At 38.1% G+C, this 20,105-nt stretch overlaps 1 protein-coding gene across 2 annotated transcripts in view; it reads left to right on the forward strand.

The window, feature by feature from the left end:
- FAM189A1 (family with sequence similarity 189 member A1) overlaps positions 1-20,105 on the forward strand; it is a 470,556-nt gene that overhangs the window by 338,715 nt on the left and 111,736 nt on the right. For both annotated transcript variants that reach the window (XM_032391244.1, XM_032391245.1), the window contains one exon: positions 6,665-6,775. In XM_032391244.1, coding sequence (XP_032247135.1) covers positions 6,665-6,775 — 111 coding nt within the window. The remainder of the gene's footprint in view (positions 1-6,664; positions 6,776-20,105) is intronic.

A 20,105-nucleotide genomic window follows, 5' to 3' on the forward strand; every position in this document is an offset into this window, starting at 1 on the left:
CAGTGCTAGGGGAATACTGCACATAGAATCCATGGCTTTTTTCCCATGATTCTTTAGTCTTTCAAAGTTAATTTTTTTAACTGTCTTTTTTTTTTTTTGAGTTTTTCTTTTTCCCTTTTTCAACCAACATCTTATCAATCCCTTTTTTAAAAAATATTTTTATTTTGCATTTTTAGAGTCATATTCTATCCCTTCATAGTAGTTACCTGTATTTTTGGCATATATATAGAAGTTGTTCTCTCTTTAAAATTTTGAGATACAGTTTCTTCTGACAGATCAAAATATACCCTAAATCTCTAGTGTATGGCTTTGTTCTACTCTCCTGCCTGATCACATTCTCTCCCCCTTTTTTCTTTTTTTTTAATCCTCTTCTTTCTTTATTCAAACAACTTATCAATTCCTTTTATAAAATCTTTTATAATTTTCCTCTTTACAGTCATATTCCATCCCTTCATCATAATAACCCTTATTTTTGTACATATATAAGTTTTTCTTTCTTTAAAATTTTGGGAGGCACTTTTTTCTAACAGACCAAAATACACCCAAAATCTAGTGTGTGGCACTGATCTATTCACCAGTCTGATCATATTTGATCATATTCTGCTTGTTTGTTTTGTTCTGTTTTTGTTTGTTTTTATCTTTTTCTTTTTCTTTTTTTCTCTTTTTCTTTTTTCTTTCTTTCCCTTTCTTTTCCCCCAGTTTCAGGTCTTTTCTGATTTGTTTAGAGTATATTTTCTGGGGATGTTTTATCCTGTTAGCATTTTGTTCTCTCATTCATCTCTTCTCCTCTGGACAAAATGACAAGACGGAAAATATCACCTCAACAAAAAGAACAAGAGGCAGTACTGACTGCCAGGGACCTACTCAATACGGACATTAGTACGATGTCAGAACTAGAGTTCAGAATGATGATTTTAAAGATATTAGCTGGGCTTGAAAAAAGCATGGAAGTTATTAGAGAAACGCTTTCTGGAGAAATAAAAGAACTAAAACCTAACCAAGTGGAAATCAAAAAGGCTATTAATGAGGTACAATAAAAATGGGGGCGCTAACTGCTAGGATAAATGAGGCAGAAGAGAGAATTAGCGATATAGAAGACCAAATGATGGAAAATAAAGAAGCTGAGAAAAAGAGAGATAAACAACTACTGAATCACGAGGGCAGAATTCGAGAGATAAGCAATACCATAAGACGAAACAACATTAGAATAATTGGGATCCTAAAAGAAGAAGAAAGAGAGAGGAGGGCAGAAGGTATATTGGAGCAAATTATAGCAGAGAATTTCCCTAATTTGGGGAAGGAAACAGGCATCAAAATCCAGGAGGCACAGAGAACCCCTCTCAAAATCAGTAAAAATAGGTCAACACCCCGACATCTAATAGTAAAACTGACAAGTCTCAGAGACAAAGAGAAAATCCTGAAAGCAGCTCGGGAGAAGAGATCTGTAACCTACAATGGTAGAAACATTAGATTGGCAACAGACCTATTCACAGAGACCTGGCAGGGCAGAAAGGACTGGCAGGACATATTCAGAGCACTAAATGAGAAAAATATGCAGCCAAGAATACTATATCCAGCTAGGCTGTCATTGAAAATTGAAGGAGAGATAAAAAGCTTCCAGGACAAACAAAAACTAAAGGAATTTGCAAACACGAAACCAGCCCTACAAGAAATCTTGAAAGGGGTCCTCTAAGCAAAGAGAGAGCCTAAAAGAAACATAGATCAGAAAGGAACACAGACAATATACAGTAACTGCCATCTTAAGGGAATACAATGGCACTAAATTCATATCTTTCAATAGTTACCCTGAACCTAAATAGGCTAAATGCCCCAATCAAAAGGCACAGGCTATCAGATTGGATAAAAAAACAAGACCCATTGATATGCTGTCTGCAAGAGCTCATTTTAGACCCAAAGACACCTTCAGATCGAGAGTGAGGGGGGTGGAAAACCATTTACCATGCTAATGGACACCAAAAGAAAGCTGGGTGGCAATCCTTATATCAGACAAATTAGATTTTAAACCAAAGACGGTGGTAAGAGATGAGGAAGGACAGTATATCCTACTTAAAGGGTCTATCCGACAAGAAGATCTAACAATTGTAAATATCTATGCCCCTAACATGGGAGCAGCCAATTATATAAGGCAATTAATAACAAAAGCAAAGAAACACATCGACAACAATACAGTAATAGTGGGGGACTTTAACACCCCCCTCACTGAAATGGACAGATCATCTAAGTGAAAGATCAACAAGGAAATAAAGACTTCAAATGACACACTGGACCAAATGGACTTCACAGATATATTCAGAAAATTCCATCTCAAAGCAGCAGAATACACATTCTTCTCTAGTGCCCATGGAACATTCTCCAGAATCGATCACATCCTAGGTCACAAATCAGGTCTCAACCAGTACCAAAAGATTGGGATCATTCCCTGCCTATTTTCAGACCACAATGCTTTGAAACTAGAACTCAATCACAAGAGGAAAGTCGGAAAGAACTCAAATACATGGAGGCTAAAGAGCATCCTACTAAAGAATGAATGGGTCAACCAGGAAATTAAAGAAGAATTAAAAAAATTCATGGAAACAAATGAAAACGAAAAAACTGTTCAAAATCTTTGGGATACAGCAAAGGCAGTCCTAAGAGGAAAGTATATAGCAATACAAGCCTTTCTCAAGAAACAAGAAAGGTCTCAAGTACACAACCTAACCCTACACCTAAAGGAGCTGGAGAAAGAACAACAAATAAAGCCTAAACCCAGCAGGAGAAGAGAAATAATAAAGATCAGAGCAGAAATCAATGAAATAGAAACCAAAAGAACAGTAGAACAGATGAACGAAACTAGGAGCTGGTTCTTTGAAAGAATTAACAAGATTGATAAACCCCTGGCAAGACTTATCAAAAAGAAAAATGACCCAAATCAACAAAATCATGAATGAAAGAGGAGAGATCACAACCAACACCAAAGAAATACGAACAATTATAAGAACATATTATGAGCAACTCTATGCCAGCAAATTAGATAACCCGGAAGAAAGGGATGCATTCCTAGAGATGTATCAACTACCAAAATTGAACCAGGAAGAAATAGAAAACCTGAACAGACCTATAACCACTAAGGAAATTGAAGCAGTAATCAAAAAATCTCCCAACAAACAAAAGCCCAGGCCAGATGGCTTCCCAAGGGAATTCTACCAAACATTTAAGGAATAATTAATACCTATTCTTCTGAAACTGTTCCAAAAATAGAAATGGAAGGAAAACTTCCAAACTCTTTTTATGAGGCCACCATTACCTTGATCCCCAAACCAGACAAAGACCCCATTAAAAAGGAGTATGACAGACCAATATCCTTGATGAACATGGATGCAAAAATTCTCCCCAAAATACTAGCCAATAGGATCCAAAAGTACATTAAATGGATTATTCACCACGACCAAGTGGGATTTATCCCTGGGCTGCAAGGTTGGTTCAACATCCGCAAATCAATCAATGTGATACAATACATTAATAAAAGAAAGCACAAGAAACATATGATCTTCAAAATAGATGCAGAAGAAGCATTTGACAAAGTACAGCATCCTTTCTTGATCAAAACTCTTCAGAGTATAGGGATAGAGGGTACATACCTCAATATCATAAAAGCCATCTATGAAAAACCCACAGCGAATATTATTCTCAATGGGGAAAAACTGAGCGCTTTCCCCCTAAGGTGAGGAACATGGCAGGGATGTCCACTATCAGCACTGCTATTCAACATAGTATGAGAAGTCCTAGCCACAGCAATCAGACAACAAAAAGAAATAAAAGGCATCCAAATCGGCAAAGAAGAAGTCAAACTCACACTCTTTGCAGATGATATGATACTTTATGTGGAAAACCCTAAAGACTCCACCCCAAAACTCCTAGAACTCATACAGGAATTCAGTAAAGTGGCAGGATATAAAATCAATGCACAGAAATCATTGGCACTCCTATACACCAACAAGAAGACAGAAGAAAGAGAAATGAAGGAGTCGATCCCATTTACAATTGCATCCACAACCATAAGATACCTAGGAATAAATCTAACCAAAGAGGCAAGGATCTGTACTCAGAAAACTATAAAATACTCATGGAAGAAATTGAGGAAGACACAAAGAAATGGCAAAACGTTCCATGCTCATGGATTGGAAGAATAAATATTGTGAATATGTCAATGCTATGTAGAGCAATCTACACATTCAATGCAATCCCCATCAAAATGCCATCCACTTTTTTCAAAGAAATGGAACAAATAATCCTAAAATTTGTATGGAACCAGAAAAGACCCCGCATAGCCAGAGGAATGTTGAAAAAGAAAAGCAAAGCTGGCGGCATCACAATTCCGGACTTCAAGCTCTATTACAAAGCTGTCATCATCAAGACAGTATGGTACTGGCACAAAAACAGACAATGGAACCGAATAGAGAGCCCAGAAATGGACCCTCAACTCTATGGTCAACTAATCTTCAAGAAAGCAGGAAAGAATATCCAGTGGAGAAAAGACAGTCTCTTCACCAAATGGTGTTGGGAAAACTGGACAGCCACATGCACAAGAATGAAACTGGACCATTTCCTTACACCATACACAAAAATAGACTCAAAATGGTTGAAGGACCTAAATGTGAGACAGATATCCATCCAAATCCTAAAGGAGAACACAGGCAGCAACCTCTTCGACCTCAGCCGCAGCAACTTCTTCCTAGAAACATCGCCAAAGGCAAGGGAAGCAAGGGCAAAAATGAACTATTGGGACCTCATCAAGATAAAAAGCTTTTGCACAGCAAAAGAAACAGTCAACAAAACCAAAGACAACCGACAGAATGGGAGAAGATATTTGCAAATGACATATCAGATAAAGGGCTAGTATCCAAAATCTATAAAGAACTTATCAAACTCAACACCCAAAGAACAAATGATCCAATCAAGAAATGGGCAGAAGACATGAACAGACATTTTTCCAAAGAAGACATCCAAATGGCCAACAGACACATGAAAAAATGCTCAACATCGCTTGGCATCAGGGAAATCCAAGTCAAAACCTCAATGAGATATCACCTCACACCAGTCAGAATGGCTAAAATTAACAAGTCAGGAAACGACAGATGTTGGTGAGGATGTGGAGAAAGGGGAACCCTCCTACACTGTTGGTGGGAATGCAAGCTGGTGCAGCCACTCTGGAAAACAGTATGGAGGTTCCTCAAAAAGTTGAAAATAGAGCTGCCATATGATCCAGCAATTGCTCTACTGGGTATTTACCCCAAAAATACAAATGTAGGGATCCAAAGGGGTACATGCACCCCGATGTTTATAGCAGCAATGTTCACAATAGCCAAACTGTGGAAAGAGCCAAGATGTCCATCGACAGATGAATGGATAAAGAAGTGGTATATATATATATATATACACACACACACACACACACACACACACACACACACACACACACAATGGAATATTATGCAGCCATCAAAAGGAATGAGATCTTGCCATTTGCAACGACGTAGATGGAACCAGAGGGTGTTATGCTGAGCGAAATAAGTCAATCAGAGAAAGACATGTATCATATGACCTCACTGATATGAGGAATTCTTAATCTCAGGAAACAAATGGAGGGTTGCTGGAGTGGTGAGGGTTGGGAGGGATGGGGTGACTGGGTGATAGACATTGGGGAGGTTATGTGCTATGTTGAGTGCTGTGAAGTGTGCAAGACTGTTGAATCACAGATCTGTACCTCTGAAGCAAATAATACATTATATATTTAAAAAAAAGAAGAAGAAGAAGAAGATAGCAGGAGGGGAAGAGTGAAGGGAGGGAAATCAGAGGGCAAGACGAACCATGAGAGACTATGGACTCTGAAAAACAAACTGAGGGTTCTAGAGGGGAGGGGAGTGGGAGGATGGGTTAGCCTGGTGATGGGTATTAAAGAGGGCACATTCTGCATGGAGCACTGGGTGTTATATGCAAATAATGAATCATGGAACACTACATCAAAAACTAATGATGTATGGGGATTAACATAACATAATAAAAAAAACAAAAAAAATTTTGAGATTATTAAGGAAACGTGAACTCTGAACATTTGATATTAGTGAATGATTACTCTAGAGATGATGACATTATTTTGGTTGTGTTTTCAAAAACAGTCTTATTTTAGAAATATACACTGAAAGGATGAAATATCATGTCTGATACTGCAAAATAATCTAGAAGGTATAAATGAAGCACCACAGCCCATGAGTTAGTTAGTTGTTGAGTCTGGGTGGTAGGTACGTGGGGCTTCATTAAACTATCTTCTCTGGTTTTGCATAGGTATGAAATTTTCCATAAGAAAATAAATATAAAGGCCTTCTAATAAATAAGCTTCTTTCTGTTGGTTTTCTTTAGTCATTTCTAACATGTTATTTTTGAGGCTATATAAAACTATTTTGAGAGTATATAATGTATAGTATTTTCAAGTTTAGCCTCTAAAATATTTTACAATCAAATTTTGAGAAATAATACCATCTTTTAAAAAAATACAACTGTTACTCATATAATTATTTGATCAACTGAAAGCTTTTTTAAAGCCAAATCACTTTGCCTTCAAACTTCTCCAAGTGAATAATCCATTTTTTGTTTGGTTTGTTTCCAGATAACCTTTTTCATGCTGCTCTCTGCAGTGTGCGTAATGCTGAATTTGGCTGGTTCAATTCTCTCCTGTCAGAATGCTCAGCTAGTCAACTCCCTAGAAGGCTGTCAGTTGGTGAGTAATGAAATGCAAACCTTTTGAAAAAGGTCACAGGCTTTGATTTTGCCTGAAAGTAATTTTAAAAATAAATTTTATTATAACCTTGGATTTAGTCTTGTGTTTTATAATTGTATAAGGAATTTAAGTTGGTTCATTTCTAAGCATTATCTCAAATTAAAACTCATCCTACTTGTAAGTCAGTTACTAAAAGTATATTTCTAAGGATCACGGTATAGTGCTGTTTTAGAGGAAATATCTTTGGTAATGATTATATTTTGGCATTTGTTGCATTGATTTTTCTCGCCACTGAATTTTTAAAAATCAATTGTGTAAGTCGATTGTAAGTGCCGTGATACATACAAGCTTGATAATGGGTGCATCAAAACAATTTCGTTCACATTTTTTTCAATTCAAAAAGTGGATTGTCTTTTAGATCTAGGAGAATGGTAGACAGGGTGCTGTGTACATTGTAGGGGATCAATAAGTGGTTTGTTGGATAGAAGCTTCATTCCCTATCATGACTTAGCTCCTGGGACCGTAATACGTGCTTCCGGGTGGGGCAGTCACATTTGGTAAGGGGCGTACAGTTTGACCTCCGATAGGACCATGGCTGCTGGATGTGAGACCCTGGCATTTGTTGGTTTATCTTGGAGACTCCGCAGGGCTCCCTTGTAGAGCCATTCTCCTCCAGAGCTGCCTGTGCACTTGCTGGGCCTGGGGCTGTTATTTCTGAGAGGTCAAGGGGCTATCCTGAATTACCTGAAGCTTCTCCGTAGCAGAGCCATGCTTACTTTTCTTGTGGCCATGCCGTTTGGGTTCAGAAGAGCAGCTGTTGGGAAGCCTGAGGCTTTCTACAGTTTGATTCTAAGCAGGCTAGAAGGACTAGTGTCAGTTGGCACAGTTTCAATGCAGAGACACCTACTGAGTTCCAGAAACTAACTGTGAGAGCTTCAGCTTGCTGGCCTAGACCACATTGATCAGACTTCATCCCTGTATGATGTACATAGTATCCGGGGTATGGTGCAGTATTGCTCCTGACTGCTAAGAATTGCTACACCCTGGAGCCCCACCACCATCAGAGAGGGTGGCTTGCCAACTTGTATCCATAACTGAGTCAGCCTCTTTATTCCTAAATACTAGGTGCTGTGAATATCATAACATCTGGCAACCAACAGGGGACTGGCCATTTTTTCCTCTGACCCCCATTTTTTCAATGCAAGGCCTTGTGTGTGGGAGAGAGTGTTTGGGGTGATGAGAAGTGACAGTGCGTGGAGGTCCAGATGAAGCAGAAGGCCCACACCTCGTGCCCCACATCGAAAGGCTGACCCCTCCAGGTCTTAATCTCAGACTCTGTTTTCCTAGATCATAGCATCGTGAAAGGATAGAACAGGTAGATATGATTTCCTTTATTCTTTCTGCCTTCAGGAGCCCCCCCCCCCCCACCAGTAAATTAAACAAACATCATGTACACATGTACACTCATATACGTCTTGGTTATAGAGGACCGTGGACTCATCAATATTTATCTGACTTTAGAGCTTAATCCTAAGCATCTCTCTGCCCTGGCTCATACTTGGCCAGTAATTTCCGAGTGAGATCAGTGTGCTCACTTGTTGAGGTGGAGTATGAATAGTAGAGAGAGTTGTGGATTTGGAATCAGGAAACGAGGATCAAAGTCATGACTTTATAACCGACTAGTTAAATGACTTAGGACAAATCACCTTCCCTGTCTCAGCTTTACTTCTCTTTCCTATTAAGGGTGGGTATTACCTGCCCTGAGCTTTTCCTAAGATACTTAATAAGATAGGATTCATAAAATGCACAAGAAGTATACTCCTTTCCTGTTATAAAAGTTATGTAATTACTATAGAAAAATAAAAAAAACAAAATACACTTTATTATTATGCTTATTATGTCCTTCCAGTATTCTCTGTGCATAATAGGTATGGATGTGTATGTATGTATGTGTGTATACAAAACATGTGTGTATTTGACATACATTTAAATGTGCTATACTCTTCATGCAGGTTTGTGATTTAATTTTTTATTGGTTGTGAACATTATTTCATGCTTTAAATTCTTTTCTACAACTTTATTTGTAGTGGCTGCTCTGTATGAATGAATATAGCATTATTTATTTAACCAGTCTCTGTTTTTTGCATGTATGAAGGTTGCCATCATCCCTACACAAAATCTTTTTACAGCTCCTAAAAGTAGACTTGCTTGATCATAAGGAATCCACATCTTTAAAGCACTTGATACATATTGACATACTGCCTTCCAAAAGAGTTTACCAATTTATAATCCCAATATATGAGAATGATTTTTTTCCTACACCCTTTGCCAGCACTGTAAATCCTTACTTTTAAAATTTTATGCTAATTTGAAAGGTATAAAATGACATCATTGCTTTAATTTGAACTTCTTTGAGTATTAGCAAGAATGATCTTTATTTATAACTGTGTGTACATAAGTTTATATATGTACATGCATATATACATATATATGCAATCATATGTGTGTGTGTATATATACCATTTATAGTTCTTCTTCAGTGAGTTGACTATAACCTTTACCCATTTTTAGAAGTATTTATCTTAGTGATTTGTAAGAACTCTTTTTTTTTTTTCAAGATTTTATTTATTTATTTGACACAGAGAGATAGAGCAGGAACACAAGCAAGGGGAGTGGGAGAGGGAGAAGCAGGCTTCCCGCGGAGCAGGGAGCCCGATGCGGGGCTCCATCCCAGGACCCTGGGATCATGACCTGAGCCGAAGGCAGATGCTTAACGACTGAGCCACCCAGGCGCCCCATGTAAGAACTCTTTATATATGCAATTATATAATTTATTTATAATTACACATACATAAGTTTATATGTGCATATACATATATGCTATATATATATATGTATAAAATTTATATTTCCTCTATGAATTGATTGGGGCCTTTACACATTTTTGGGTTTAACTATCTTACTGACTTTTAAGAGATCTTTACATTTTATGGTTTTGAGTCCTATAGCTTGTATTGTTCGAATATACTTCCTGGATTATTATTTGCCTTTTAGTTTTAGTGCATTTAAATCTATGAATGTTTTCCTTTGTGGCCTTATCTTGAAACCAGTAAAAAGACATTCTTTCCAAGATCAAGTTACCTCCCCTTTTTTTATATAGTTAACTCTTTCATATTCTGGAATTCATTTAAAGAATTTAAGTGTTCCCCAAAATGAGTAGCTAGCTTACCTAAAACAATTCCCTGAGTAACCTTATATTTCACCAATGATTTGAAATGCCACCTGAATCCTAAGAGTCCTTTGATGGCAAGCTACAAAAACTGACAAAGCCATAGGCCATTTATTGCAAAGACGGTAGGGTCTATAGAGTAAGCAAGAAGTCTGAAGATTTGGCTTGGTGCCAGAGAGGCTCCTATAGATGCAGAAGCCTGTCCCAGAGCGGGGGCCTGCTGCAGGAACCCTGAACTCCCCAGGGTATTGTTCTGCAGAAGTGAACAATTCCGGTGGTTTTTAATCTCCGTCCATTTGCTCTAGAGTCAGAACGCAGAGAGAGAATATTTGATTGGTCAGGGCAAGACAGAAATCTCAACTGTCGCGCCACACTGAATCCAAGGCGATTCAAGAGGTAATTCTCAAAAACGAAGTTAGGTATTATTAGGACGGGTTGAAGTAGGAGGAGGCAAAAATGTATGATCAAAAAACAACCAATATCTACTCCAACACATTATCATATGTATGTACACATACACACGGATACTTATGTCTATTTGCCTATGACTGAACTTTTCATTCTCCCTCCTCCTAGGTTTATTTATTTATATTCCAGAGCAGTATTACTTTAATTACTTTAACTTTATATATATATAGAGAGAGAGAGAGAGAGAGAAACTTTATATATATATGTTTATATAGAGAGAGTCTATATGTATGTATATTTATATATACATAGACATAGATACATATAATATATATATTTTACAATGGAAGGGCAAGCCCTATCCCCCACCCCATTCCAGACTTGTTTTTTGAAGAGTTTATTTATTTGAGAGAGAGAGAGAGTGAGTGGGAAGGAGAGGGAGAGCGAATCTGAAGCAGACTCCACATTGAGCACAGAGCCCCACACCAGGCTTAATCCCACAACCACGAGATCATGACCTGAGCTGAAACCAAGAGTCAGAAGCTTCACCGACTGAGCCACCAGGCGCTCCCCCCTATTCCAGACTTTCATCTACTTTTTAAAAATATTCTTAGAAGTTTAGTCTTCCAGAATAGTTTAAAATTTTGGGAGTCAGGACTCAAAAGGAATAGATTTGAGAATTGAAGTGAAATCACATTAAAATTATAGATTGCCTTGGGAGAGAATTGATGTGTTAACAATACCATGTTTTCCCATTCAGGAGCATTGTCTGTTTTGGTTTCTCCAAATTGTTTTTATAAATCCTTCAGTGCAATTTTTGTTTTCCTTTAGGGTATCTAGTGCATTTCCGTATCTGTATGTGTGTTTCTCTTTTTCCTACACATAATTAAAAATGAACTCATATTCTCTGCATATATATATTTTTTTCTATTCCAAACTCCCACCCCCTTCCAGAAAGTTTTTGGTAGCCAGACATTTTGTATGCTTATTTTGTGTATTATTATTTTTACACACATGGGGAGTCTATTCTACACACCATTATTCACATCGCTCTTGTCAGCCAGCCATGTAACTTGGCGACATTTATATAACAGCACTTGGAGATCTGCCCAGCTGTTAAATAGAGAGCAGCAGAGAATTCCACTGGATAGATGGATGCAGGATAATTTATTTAACCACCACTTAATGAAGGACAGGTTAGGGATGTTTCTAGTGCTCTGCTAAAACAAACATGGCAGAGAAGATTACCCTTTGTGCACGTTCATTACTCGACAAATAGAGTAGCTGTGGCTGCAGCAGTGGGAACCGGCCTGTTGTAAAGGGTACAGGGGCCAACCAGAGAGGAATGTACAAGTAGATCGTGAGAAGAAATTGCTAAGAGTGTCTTTTCAGTCAAAGCATCAGAGTGCACTTTACATTTAGAATGTTATTCCTAAATTAACCTCCAAAGATGGGACACGAGACTCTTGCCAACAGTACATGATTATCCAGACCAGTGCCCGGTTACCCAGACGCACGCAAACTTCTGTGCGTCATCAGAATTTTTTTTGGTCTTTGCCAATCTGACGAAAGTGTTAGATCTTAATTTGTAACTTGCATTTCTTTAATTAAAAGTGAAGTTGAGCATCTTGTACATTTGTTTAGAAGTGATTTCTTTATTTGCTGACTGCCAGTTCATTTTTGCTGCCCATTTTTCTGTGAGGTTGTTGCTATTCATAATTGATTTATAAACATACTTCCTATATTAAGGAAACTGCCCATTGTCATATGTGTGGCAGATACATATTTTTTTCATAGTTTGTCATTCATTTTTTGACTTTTTTGGTATTCTTTCTTGTGTGAAAATTTCATATACTCAAATTGCTTTTATTCATTTATATATTTTTACCCTTATGATTTCTGGCTTATATGTTTTGCCTAGAAAAGCATTTCCCCCTCCAAAATTATAAAAAGTTTTCCCATTTTCCTCCCAGAATTTTAGGGTTTCATTTTTTTAATATTTATATATTTCATAGATCTTGTGTTTATTTTGCTATAAATATCATTATGTTTTTACAGTTTTAAAAAATACACTTGTGGACCGTACATATTTCTTTTAAGTTTAGTGCTAGATATTTTAAATAACTTGTTGCTCTGGTGGGTGCATTTTCAAAAATTATTATTTTATATTGCAAGAGGCCCCTAGTGATATATATACGACTTTCAGTGATTTTTTATTATTTATATTTAATAAAATATGCCATTGAATGTACAGTTGAGTCTTTGATCCATAGTCTGTCAGAAGAAATATTGTCTCTGCTTTCCAGTGTTTGTACTTGTTATCCCATCTAGTTATTTTGTCTTAGATTATCAAAATAACATTAGATATTGATGGTGTTTCATTGTCTACTTTTTGTTCCTGAATATCATGATTTACTTCAAACATATGGTGAGCGATGGTTTCAAATAGCCATTTTGTAACGTTAAGGTGATATTCATATTTAACTAAGAGTCTTTTAAAAATAAAATGGAAGTTAAATTTTATCAAGTTTTTTTGGACATCTGTTAAGATTATATATTTTTTATTTTGATCCATTGGTATGATAGATTATATTAATAGATTCTCAAGATTAAGCAACATGGAACATAATTAGCATGAAATCCCCTTAGTCTTTGAAAATATTACTGGATTCTATCTGCTGATATTTTATTTATGATTTTTCATATTCATAAATGCAATTAATTTTATAGTTTTCATTTTTCTCCTACCCTTCCATACTTTGTTTCATGAGTATAGTAATTTCATAATTTCATTTCTCAATTTCAAATTTTAATAATTTCATTTATGAAATTCAACCAATTTCGTTTAATTGAATAAATGAAATCTAAAGAATTTTCTTTTCCTTGATGGATAATGACACTTAAATGTATAATTCTCTGGGTCCAGCACTATTTTATGAAATAATTATTTGACATAATTTTCTATTCCAGTTTTTTTCTATTTCTTTCTAAACTTTTGACAATGTCTGTATTATTAACATTTTTTTCATTGTATTGGCCTTTCCATATTTATTAATATGAAGTAATGCCTTGAATTGTCTTAAAAATACCTATGGTAACATTATGTTCTTATTTCTTTTATTTGTATTCATAGTGCTTTATATTTTCTATTTCTCTTCCTTTCTTATTATATTTTTCCAGAAATGTATCTATTTTATTTATTTGATGATTCAAACTACCAAAGAAATATATCCATTGAAAAATTTCAAAACTACAGAAGTATAAAAAGTCCTCTTTAAAAAAAAGAAGAAGAAGAATGTAGCAGGAGGGGAAGAATGAAGGGGGGGAAATCGGAGGGGGAGAAGAACCATGAGAGACGATGGACTCTGAAAAACAAACTGAGGGTTCTAGAGGGGAGGGGGAGGGAGGATGGGTTAGCCTGGTGATGGGTATTGAGGAGGGCACGTTCTGCATGGAGCACTGGGTGTTATGCACAAACAATGAATCATGGAACACTATATCTAAAACTAATGATGTAATGTATGGGGATTAACATAACAATAAAAAAAATTAAAAAAAAAAAAAAAAAGTCCTCTTTAATACCTCAGGTTGGCATGTACCCTTATGGAAATTTCTGTATGTAATATTGAGAAATAGCCTCAGATCTAGTCTGTCTGCATTAGATTCTATGGATGCAAGCTGTATACATTATTTAACAGGCCCCCAACTTCAGGGCACTTACATGGTCTCTAACTTCTAATGTCATAAATAATGCTAGAGCTCATTGTCTTATAAATAAATCTGTGGACAAGTCTGTGTGTATTTATGTAGGACATTTCCTCAAATTTGGATTGATGGCCCAAAGGGTAAATGCATTAAAATTTTTGGTAGATACCGCCTTCCAGAAAGGGCTATATTCATACACACTTCCACCTGCAGTCTGTGGAAATGAGCATGTCCCACTCCCAGGCCAGCGTTAGATATTACCAATGTTGAAAATGTTTGCCAGTCTGAAGGATGAAGAATGAAATCTCATTATTTTAATTTGCATACGCTGGTCATCAGGGAGGTTGAGCTTTTTTTCATAGAAGCAGAATTGAACGTAGGTACCTTGGGAAAGAATTGAGATCTATGAAGGTCAAGTCTTTTTATCCAGAAATGGATTCTTTCTCTCCTATTTTCAGGTCTTTCATGCCTTGAAAGAAGTTAAAACTTTCTTCATAAAGTGCTTAAACATTTTGTATTAACTTTATTTCCAGTTTGTCTGCAGTTTTTGATGCTAATGTCAAGGGTATTTTTCTTTATTATTTTTTATAATTGCTTATTGCTATAATATAGGAAAGCTATTGATTTTTTAAATTAAACTTTTCATTTTGAGATAATGGTGGCTTTGCAAACAGTTGCAAGAAATTATACAGAGAAATCTATGTAGCTTTTCCCAGTTTCCCCACATTGATAGCGCTTTATGGGGTTTACTTTACACTGATGAACAGTCAAGATGCAGAACATTCCTACCACCATGAATGTCCAGGAGTACAATTGCAGGGTTGTATGACAGGCTTGTGTTTAGTTTTCTCGAGACACTGCCACGCTGTTTTCCAGAATGTCAATATCATTTTACATTCCCACCAACAGTGTACAAGAGCCCCAGTTTCTCTGCATCTTCGTCAGCATTGGGGGGTTGGCACTTTTTTTTACTTGAGCCATTCTCATGCCCTGGAGTGATATCTCGTGGTTTTAATTTGTGTTTCCCTGATGAATAATGATGACAAGCAGCCTTTACTGTGCTTCACTGCCATCTGCATATCCTCTTTGGTGTAGTGTCTGGTCATATCTCATCTTTTGCCCATTTTTTAATACTGTTGAGTTTTGAGAGTTCTTTATGTTCTAGATACTAGTCCTTTGTTGAAGATGAGCTTTGCAAATGTTTAATCCCAGTCTATAGTTTACCTTTTCATCTTCTTAATGGGGTCTTTGACAGAGCAAAAGCTTTAAATTTTGATGAAATCTAATTTATCCATTTTTGCTTTTTTGGATCATGCTTTGGGTGTTAAGTGTAAGAACTACCTATCCCTAGATCCTACTAATGATTCTCTCCTAGGTGGGGACAAGAGTTGTCATTTCCCCAGTAGGCCTCCACTGATACCTGCCTGGCTGGGAAGGAAGGGTGGAATGCCTCGTCACTGCTCCCCAGGTGGATTATATTGAGATGGGGTGGGAAGGTGGCCTCATGATTGCTGTGTGGTGTCCATTTAACCTGGGGGAGGAGGGATGGCACCTCCTATTGCTGGATGAGGTAGAAGCCCACGCTCTCCATGTGGTCTCCCTCAACACTGTGGGAGTTGGGGGGATGGGATGGGGGGGGGTCCTCTGTCTTCATCTCCAGCTATAGGATCTATGAGGCAAAAAGAAAGCCCAGGAAACTCATTGCTGTTCCCTTCCCTGGGTCCTGAGGTCCCTAACCAGTCTGTCTTTATACTTTCCAGTCTGTTAATACACATTTGATACATAATGTCCAGGGTTTTTCTAGTTGTACTTAGAGGAATAGGAAAAGGTTCATCTCTATCTTTCCAGAAGCAGAAATGCCATTGATTTTTGTTTTCTAGAACTTTTTTATTCACTCTAAAATTTTTACGAGATACCTTTTCGTGTCCAGGTGGACTGCCCTATAGCTGTGAAAGTAAGGGTGTTGTCCCTATATGTGCATATTTATAGCTTGTATATTTTTTCTTGGCTTTTTACAGTGATACAGTTTTAAGTTGGCATTCAGTAGCCCGCAATGAAATAGGCTTGTAATCTAACCACTGAGCTTCGTAGAAAGACACAGGGGAGGAGACAGGGCAGAAGGGAGGGAGAGCATCTTCCCATCATCAGGAAGCCCAGCAGCTTCCCTTGCGCATCATCTCCCAGGCTGTGTACTGCTCTCACAGAAGAAGTTCAAGGACACACAGGCTACGTACTGACTCTGAGAAGCCACAGCCTGTTTTCCAACAGTTTGTATAGCATGTTCGTAGTCAGAGGCACAAGGCCTGCCTGCCAACGCAGAGCTTTCCCAATCAGGTGGACTCCTGCCGAGCGACTGAGGCAGACAGAGCATTTCCACGCTGATCTGTAGTGTCCAAGGAAGCAGGGACCCAAGAAGTCAGATTTTATAGGCCACTTTCTCAAGTCAATCTGGATCAGCCCAAACCCTGTGTCACCTGTTATTCCCAATGAGGATTTACGAGGGAAAAAGTTTGACTCATAAGAGACCTTTTTAATACCGTGTTTTATGGCTGACTTTCAAGGGGTTGAAAGTGAAAGGGGATTGACCCGAGGAGTTACCATTTAGCCTAATGTTTGCGGTCAGCTTATGAGAACGGTGCCCTTAATAACTCACGGCGCTTCCATCTGGCCTGGCTCTCGAAGATTTTTATTTTAATCAAGAATGCATGTAAATTTTATCATCGTCTTTCAACATCTGTGAAGCTGATCATACAACTTTCCCCTTTTAGTTTATTAATGTAGTGATTTGCATTAATAGATTTCCTAATGCTGAACCAGCTTTGCATTATGGAAATAGGCCCTCCCTCGGTCCAGGTACTTTTGAGGCATACATATTACTCTGCATTCAAATTGCTAATATTTTATTTAAGAGTTGTATGCCTAAATTCATACATGAGATTGATCCACAGTTTACCTTTACTCGCAGCCTTGTCCAGTTTTTGTACTTGAATTATGCTGCCAGCCTGGGATGAACTTAGAAGCATGTGGTTCCATCTGTTTTCTGAAACAGTTGAAATAGCCTAGGAATTACTCCAGTCTGTTACATTTTGGGGAGTTGATCTGGCTGCTTTTAAATTTTTTTATGGGCTCATTGTGTTATTTATGTTGTTTGGGGTAATTTTTGTTAGTACGTATCTTTCTAAAATTGTGTATTTCATCTGTTGTATTGTTATAATGCTACAGGTCATCTTCTTTTCTAATTAAAAAATAAGTGTTTAGCAAATATATGGACATAGAAAGTAGATTCTTGGTTGCCTAGGGCTGGGGGGCATGAAGGAAAATGGGGAGTTTGGGCAGAGTTTAAGATTTATTTTTGGAGGGCGCCTGGGTGGCGCTCAGTCGTTAAGCGTCTGCCTTCGGCTCAGGTCCTGGTCCCAGGGTCCTGGGATCGAGCCCCACATCGGGCTCCCTGCTCGGCAAGAAGCCTGCTTCTTCCTCTCCCATTCCCCCCGCTTGTATTCCTGCTCTCGCTATCTCTCTCTCTGTCAAATAAATAAATAAAATCTTTAAAAAAAAAAAAAAGATTTATTTTTGGAGTGATAAAAATGTCCTAAAATAGACTGTGTCTCTACAGGTCTGTCAAGATACTAACCACCAATGAATTGTCAACTTTACTTAGGTGGATTGTACGTGATTTCTACCCCAGTCAGGCTGTTGTTATTTTCAAAGGCCTTTGGTTGATGTCTTCTCTGATTTCTAATGCTAAATTATGTTTCCTCTCCCTTGATTCAAAGTTTATCTTTTTTAAAATTGTTTTCCCTCAAAGAACCAGCTGCTAGTTTTGTTAATCAAGATTACTCTTTGAGTTGTTGTTTCGTTGACCGTGCTTTCTTTTATTAACCCCTCTACTTTCCCAAGGAATAATTTGTTTATTTGCCACCTGTCATAGTTGAGTCACAGAGGTCCACAGTGCTGTCATTGAGTTTCACTGAATTACAATGAAATTAGAATTTCATTTTGGCTTTGCTGTTTAAGCACTCAATAAATTTATGTTCTTAACTTTCTAGATACCTAGACTTTTGGGTTTTCTTTTTCTTTGTTTGCTATCCTTTTACTAATTTTTTTTTTATTTCTAATACTATTGCATGAGAGCATGTGTCTTCTACATATATATGTATATGTATGTATGCATGTGTGTGTGTGTTTCCTCAGTGTGTTGGGTTCAAATCCATTCACAAATTTTTGTGTGAAGAGCTTCTTAAAATATAAATTCAATCATATGCTTTCCATTGCACATGGAATGCTGTGCAGAGAACCCTCCTTGTGACCTGTGAGTTCTTTCATCTGGCCCTTCCTGCTTCCTGTTCCTTTGGAGCCCTCCTGCTCCCTCCTCCTCCATCCAGCTTCTTGTGATGCCCTGCCCCAGCTTCCCCCTCTTCCCCTAGGCCTCCCCCATTTCTGTGTCCTCCTACAGCTTCCTGTGATGGTCCTTAACATCCCCTCACCCTCCCTTAGAGTTTACCCTGGTATGACTCCCTCCCCCACCGCTTCCCCCCACAAACTTCCAGTGCTGTCCCTCGGCATCTCCCTCTCCTCCCCCAGCTTTCCTGGGGTGCCCCTTGTCCCCCAACCCCACTCTGTTCCAGCCAAGGGAGTTCCAGGCTCTTTCTCACCTGGGGCTGCTCCTATGAGCTGCGTCCTCTGCGTGGGAGGTTCCTTCTTATCCTCTAGATTCCGGGGTAGGTGGTATATCTGCGGAGGGGCCTTCCTGGATCACCCTATCCGAGAGGCAGTCCTTTTCCTCCAGAGACTGGCCTCTCCCCCATCATTTCCTACTTGGCAAACAGCAGAAGGGAAAGGCCACATCCGGGCTGTGCCTTATCATGGGTCCAGGGCCTGGTGCCAATCCTGGCCCAGAGCGTGTGTCAGTGAGTCGTCAAAAAGTGAATGTCTCCCGGTTGCTCTTTTCCTAAGAGCGCCCGAGGAAGGTAAAAAATCATTTTGGGATTTTAAGTAACATGCTGTTTTAGGTTAATTACAAGAAAAAGCATTGTTGGCTTTCAAAAGCCTTTTAAAATGCCTCATCACGGTCGTTTCATTTGAGGCTGCTTGTACAATGAATTATGACAGCATCAGACTTTTGTTTAAAAATCTTTTCCTGTGACCTTTTTTTTTCGGTTCATCCTGCAAAAGTTCTGGATTTCGTTTCATACTTTTCTTGCTTTTTGAGGAAATGTACTTTTGTATTGAAGTGTAGTTGCCCACAATGTTACATTGGTTTCAAGCGTACAGCGTAGAGACTGACAGCTCTGTATGTTGTTTCTTACATTGCTTTTAAACGAAAGCATAACAGAATGCTCTTCAAACGCAGATCATTATAATGTGATGCATTATGTGTGTTGATAAGTATTTTGTCTTAAATGAGAAGATGCTGTTTTCCTTTTTAAATGTGAAATAAAATATTAATAGTTCTTATTATAAACGATGCAAGCAATACATAAATTAGAATAAAAATGAAAGTTCCTCTCACTTTCTGCCTCCCACTCCCTGCCACCCTGTGTGATTACTTTATGATGCATCCAAGTCTCTTTGTGTGCATGTATATTTGTGTATCATCTATGTGTACATGTATATGCACAGTTTTTTTCATATGGTTTTTTTGAAACATTTAGTTGAGAGAGAGAGAGAGAGAGAGCAGGAGCGGGGAGGGGGAGGAGCAAAGGGAGAGGAAGAAGCAGAGTCCCCATTGAGTAGGGAGCTCACTACAGGGCTCGATCCCAGGACCCTGAGATCATGACCTGAGCCGAAGGCAGACGCTTAACCGACTGAGCCACCCAGGCGCCCCCTCATCTAGTTTTTTTAAATAAACTTACTACTTTTGTCTCATTTCCCTACTCGATGATATTACTTTAGACATTTTCCCTGCTCACTGATATTATTTCACACATTACTGTGGAAGTACACAATTGACCCTTGAACAGCAATAGGTTTGCTTATACATGGATTTTA

Source organism: Phoca vitulina, unplaced genomic scaffold (genome assembly GCF_004348235.1).
Source record: "Phoca vitulina isolate PV1807 unplaced genomic scaffold, GSC_HSeal_1.0 scaffold61, whole genome shotgun sequence".
Taxonomy (NCBI): domain Eukaryota; kingdom Metazoa; phylum Chordata; class Mammalia; order Carnivora; family Phocidae; genus Phoca; species Phoca vitulina.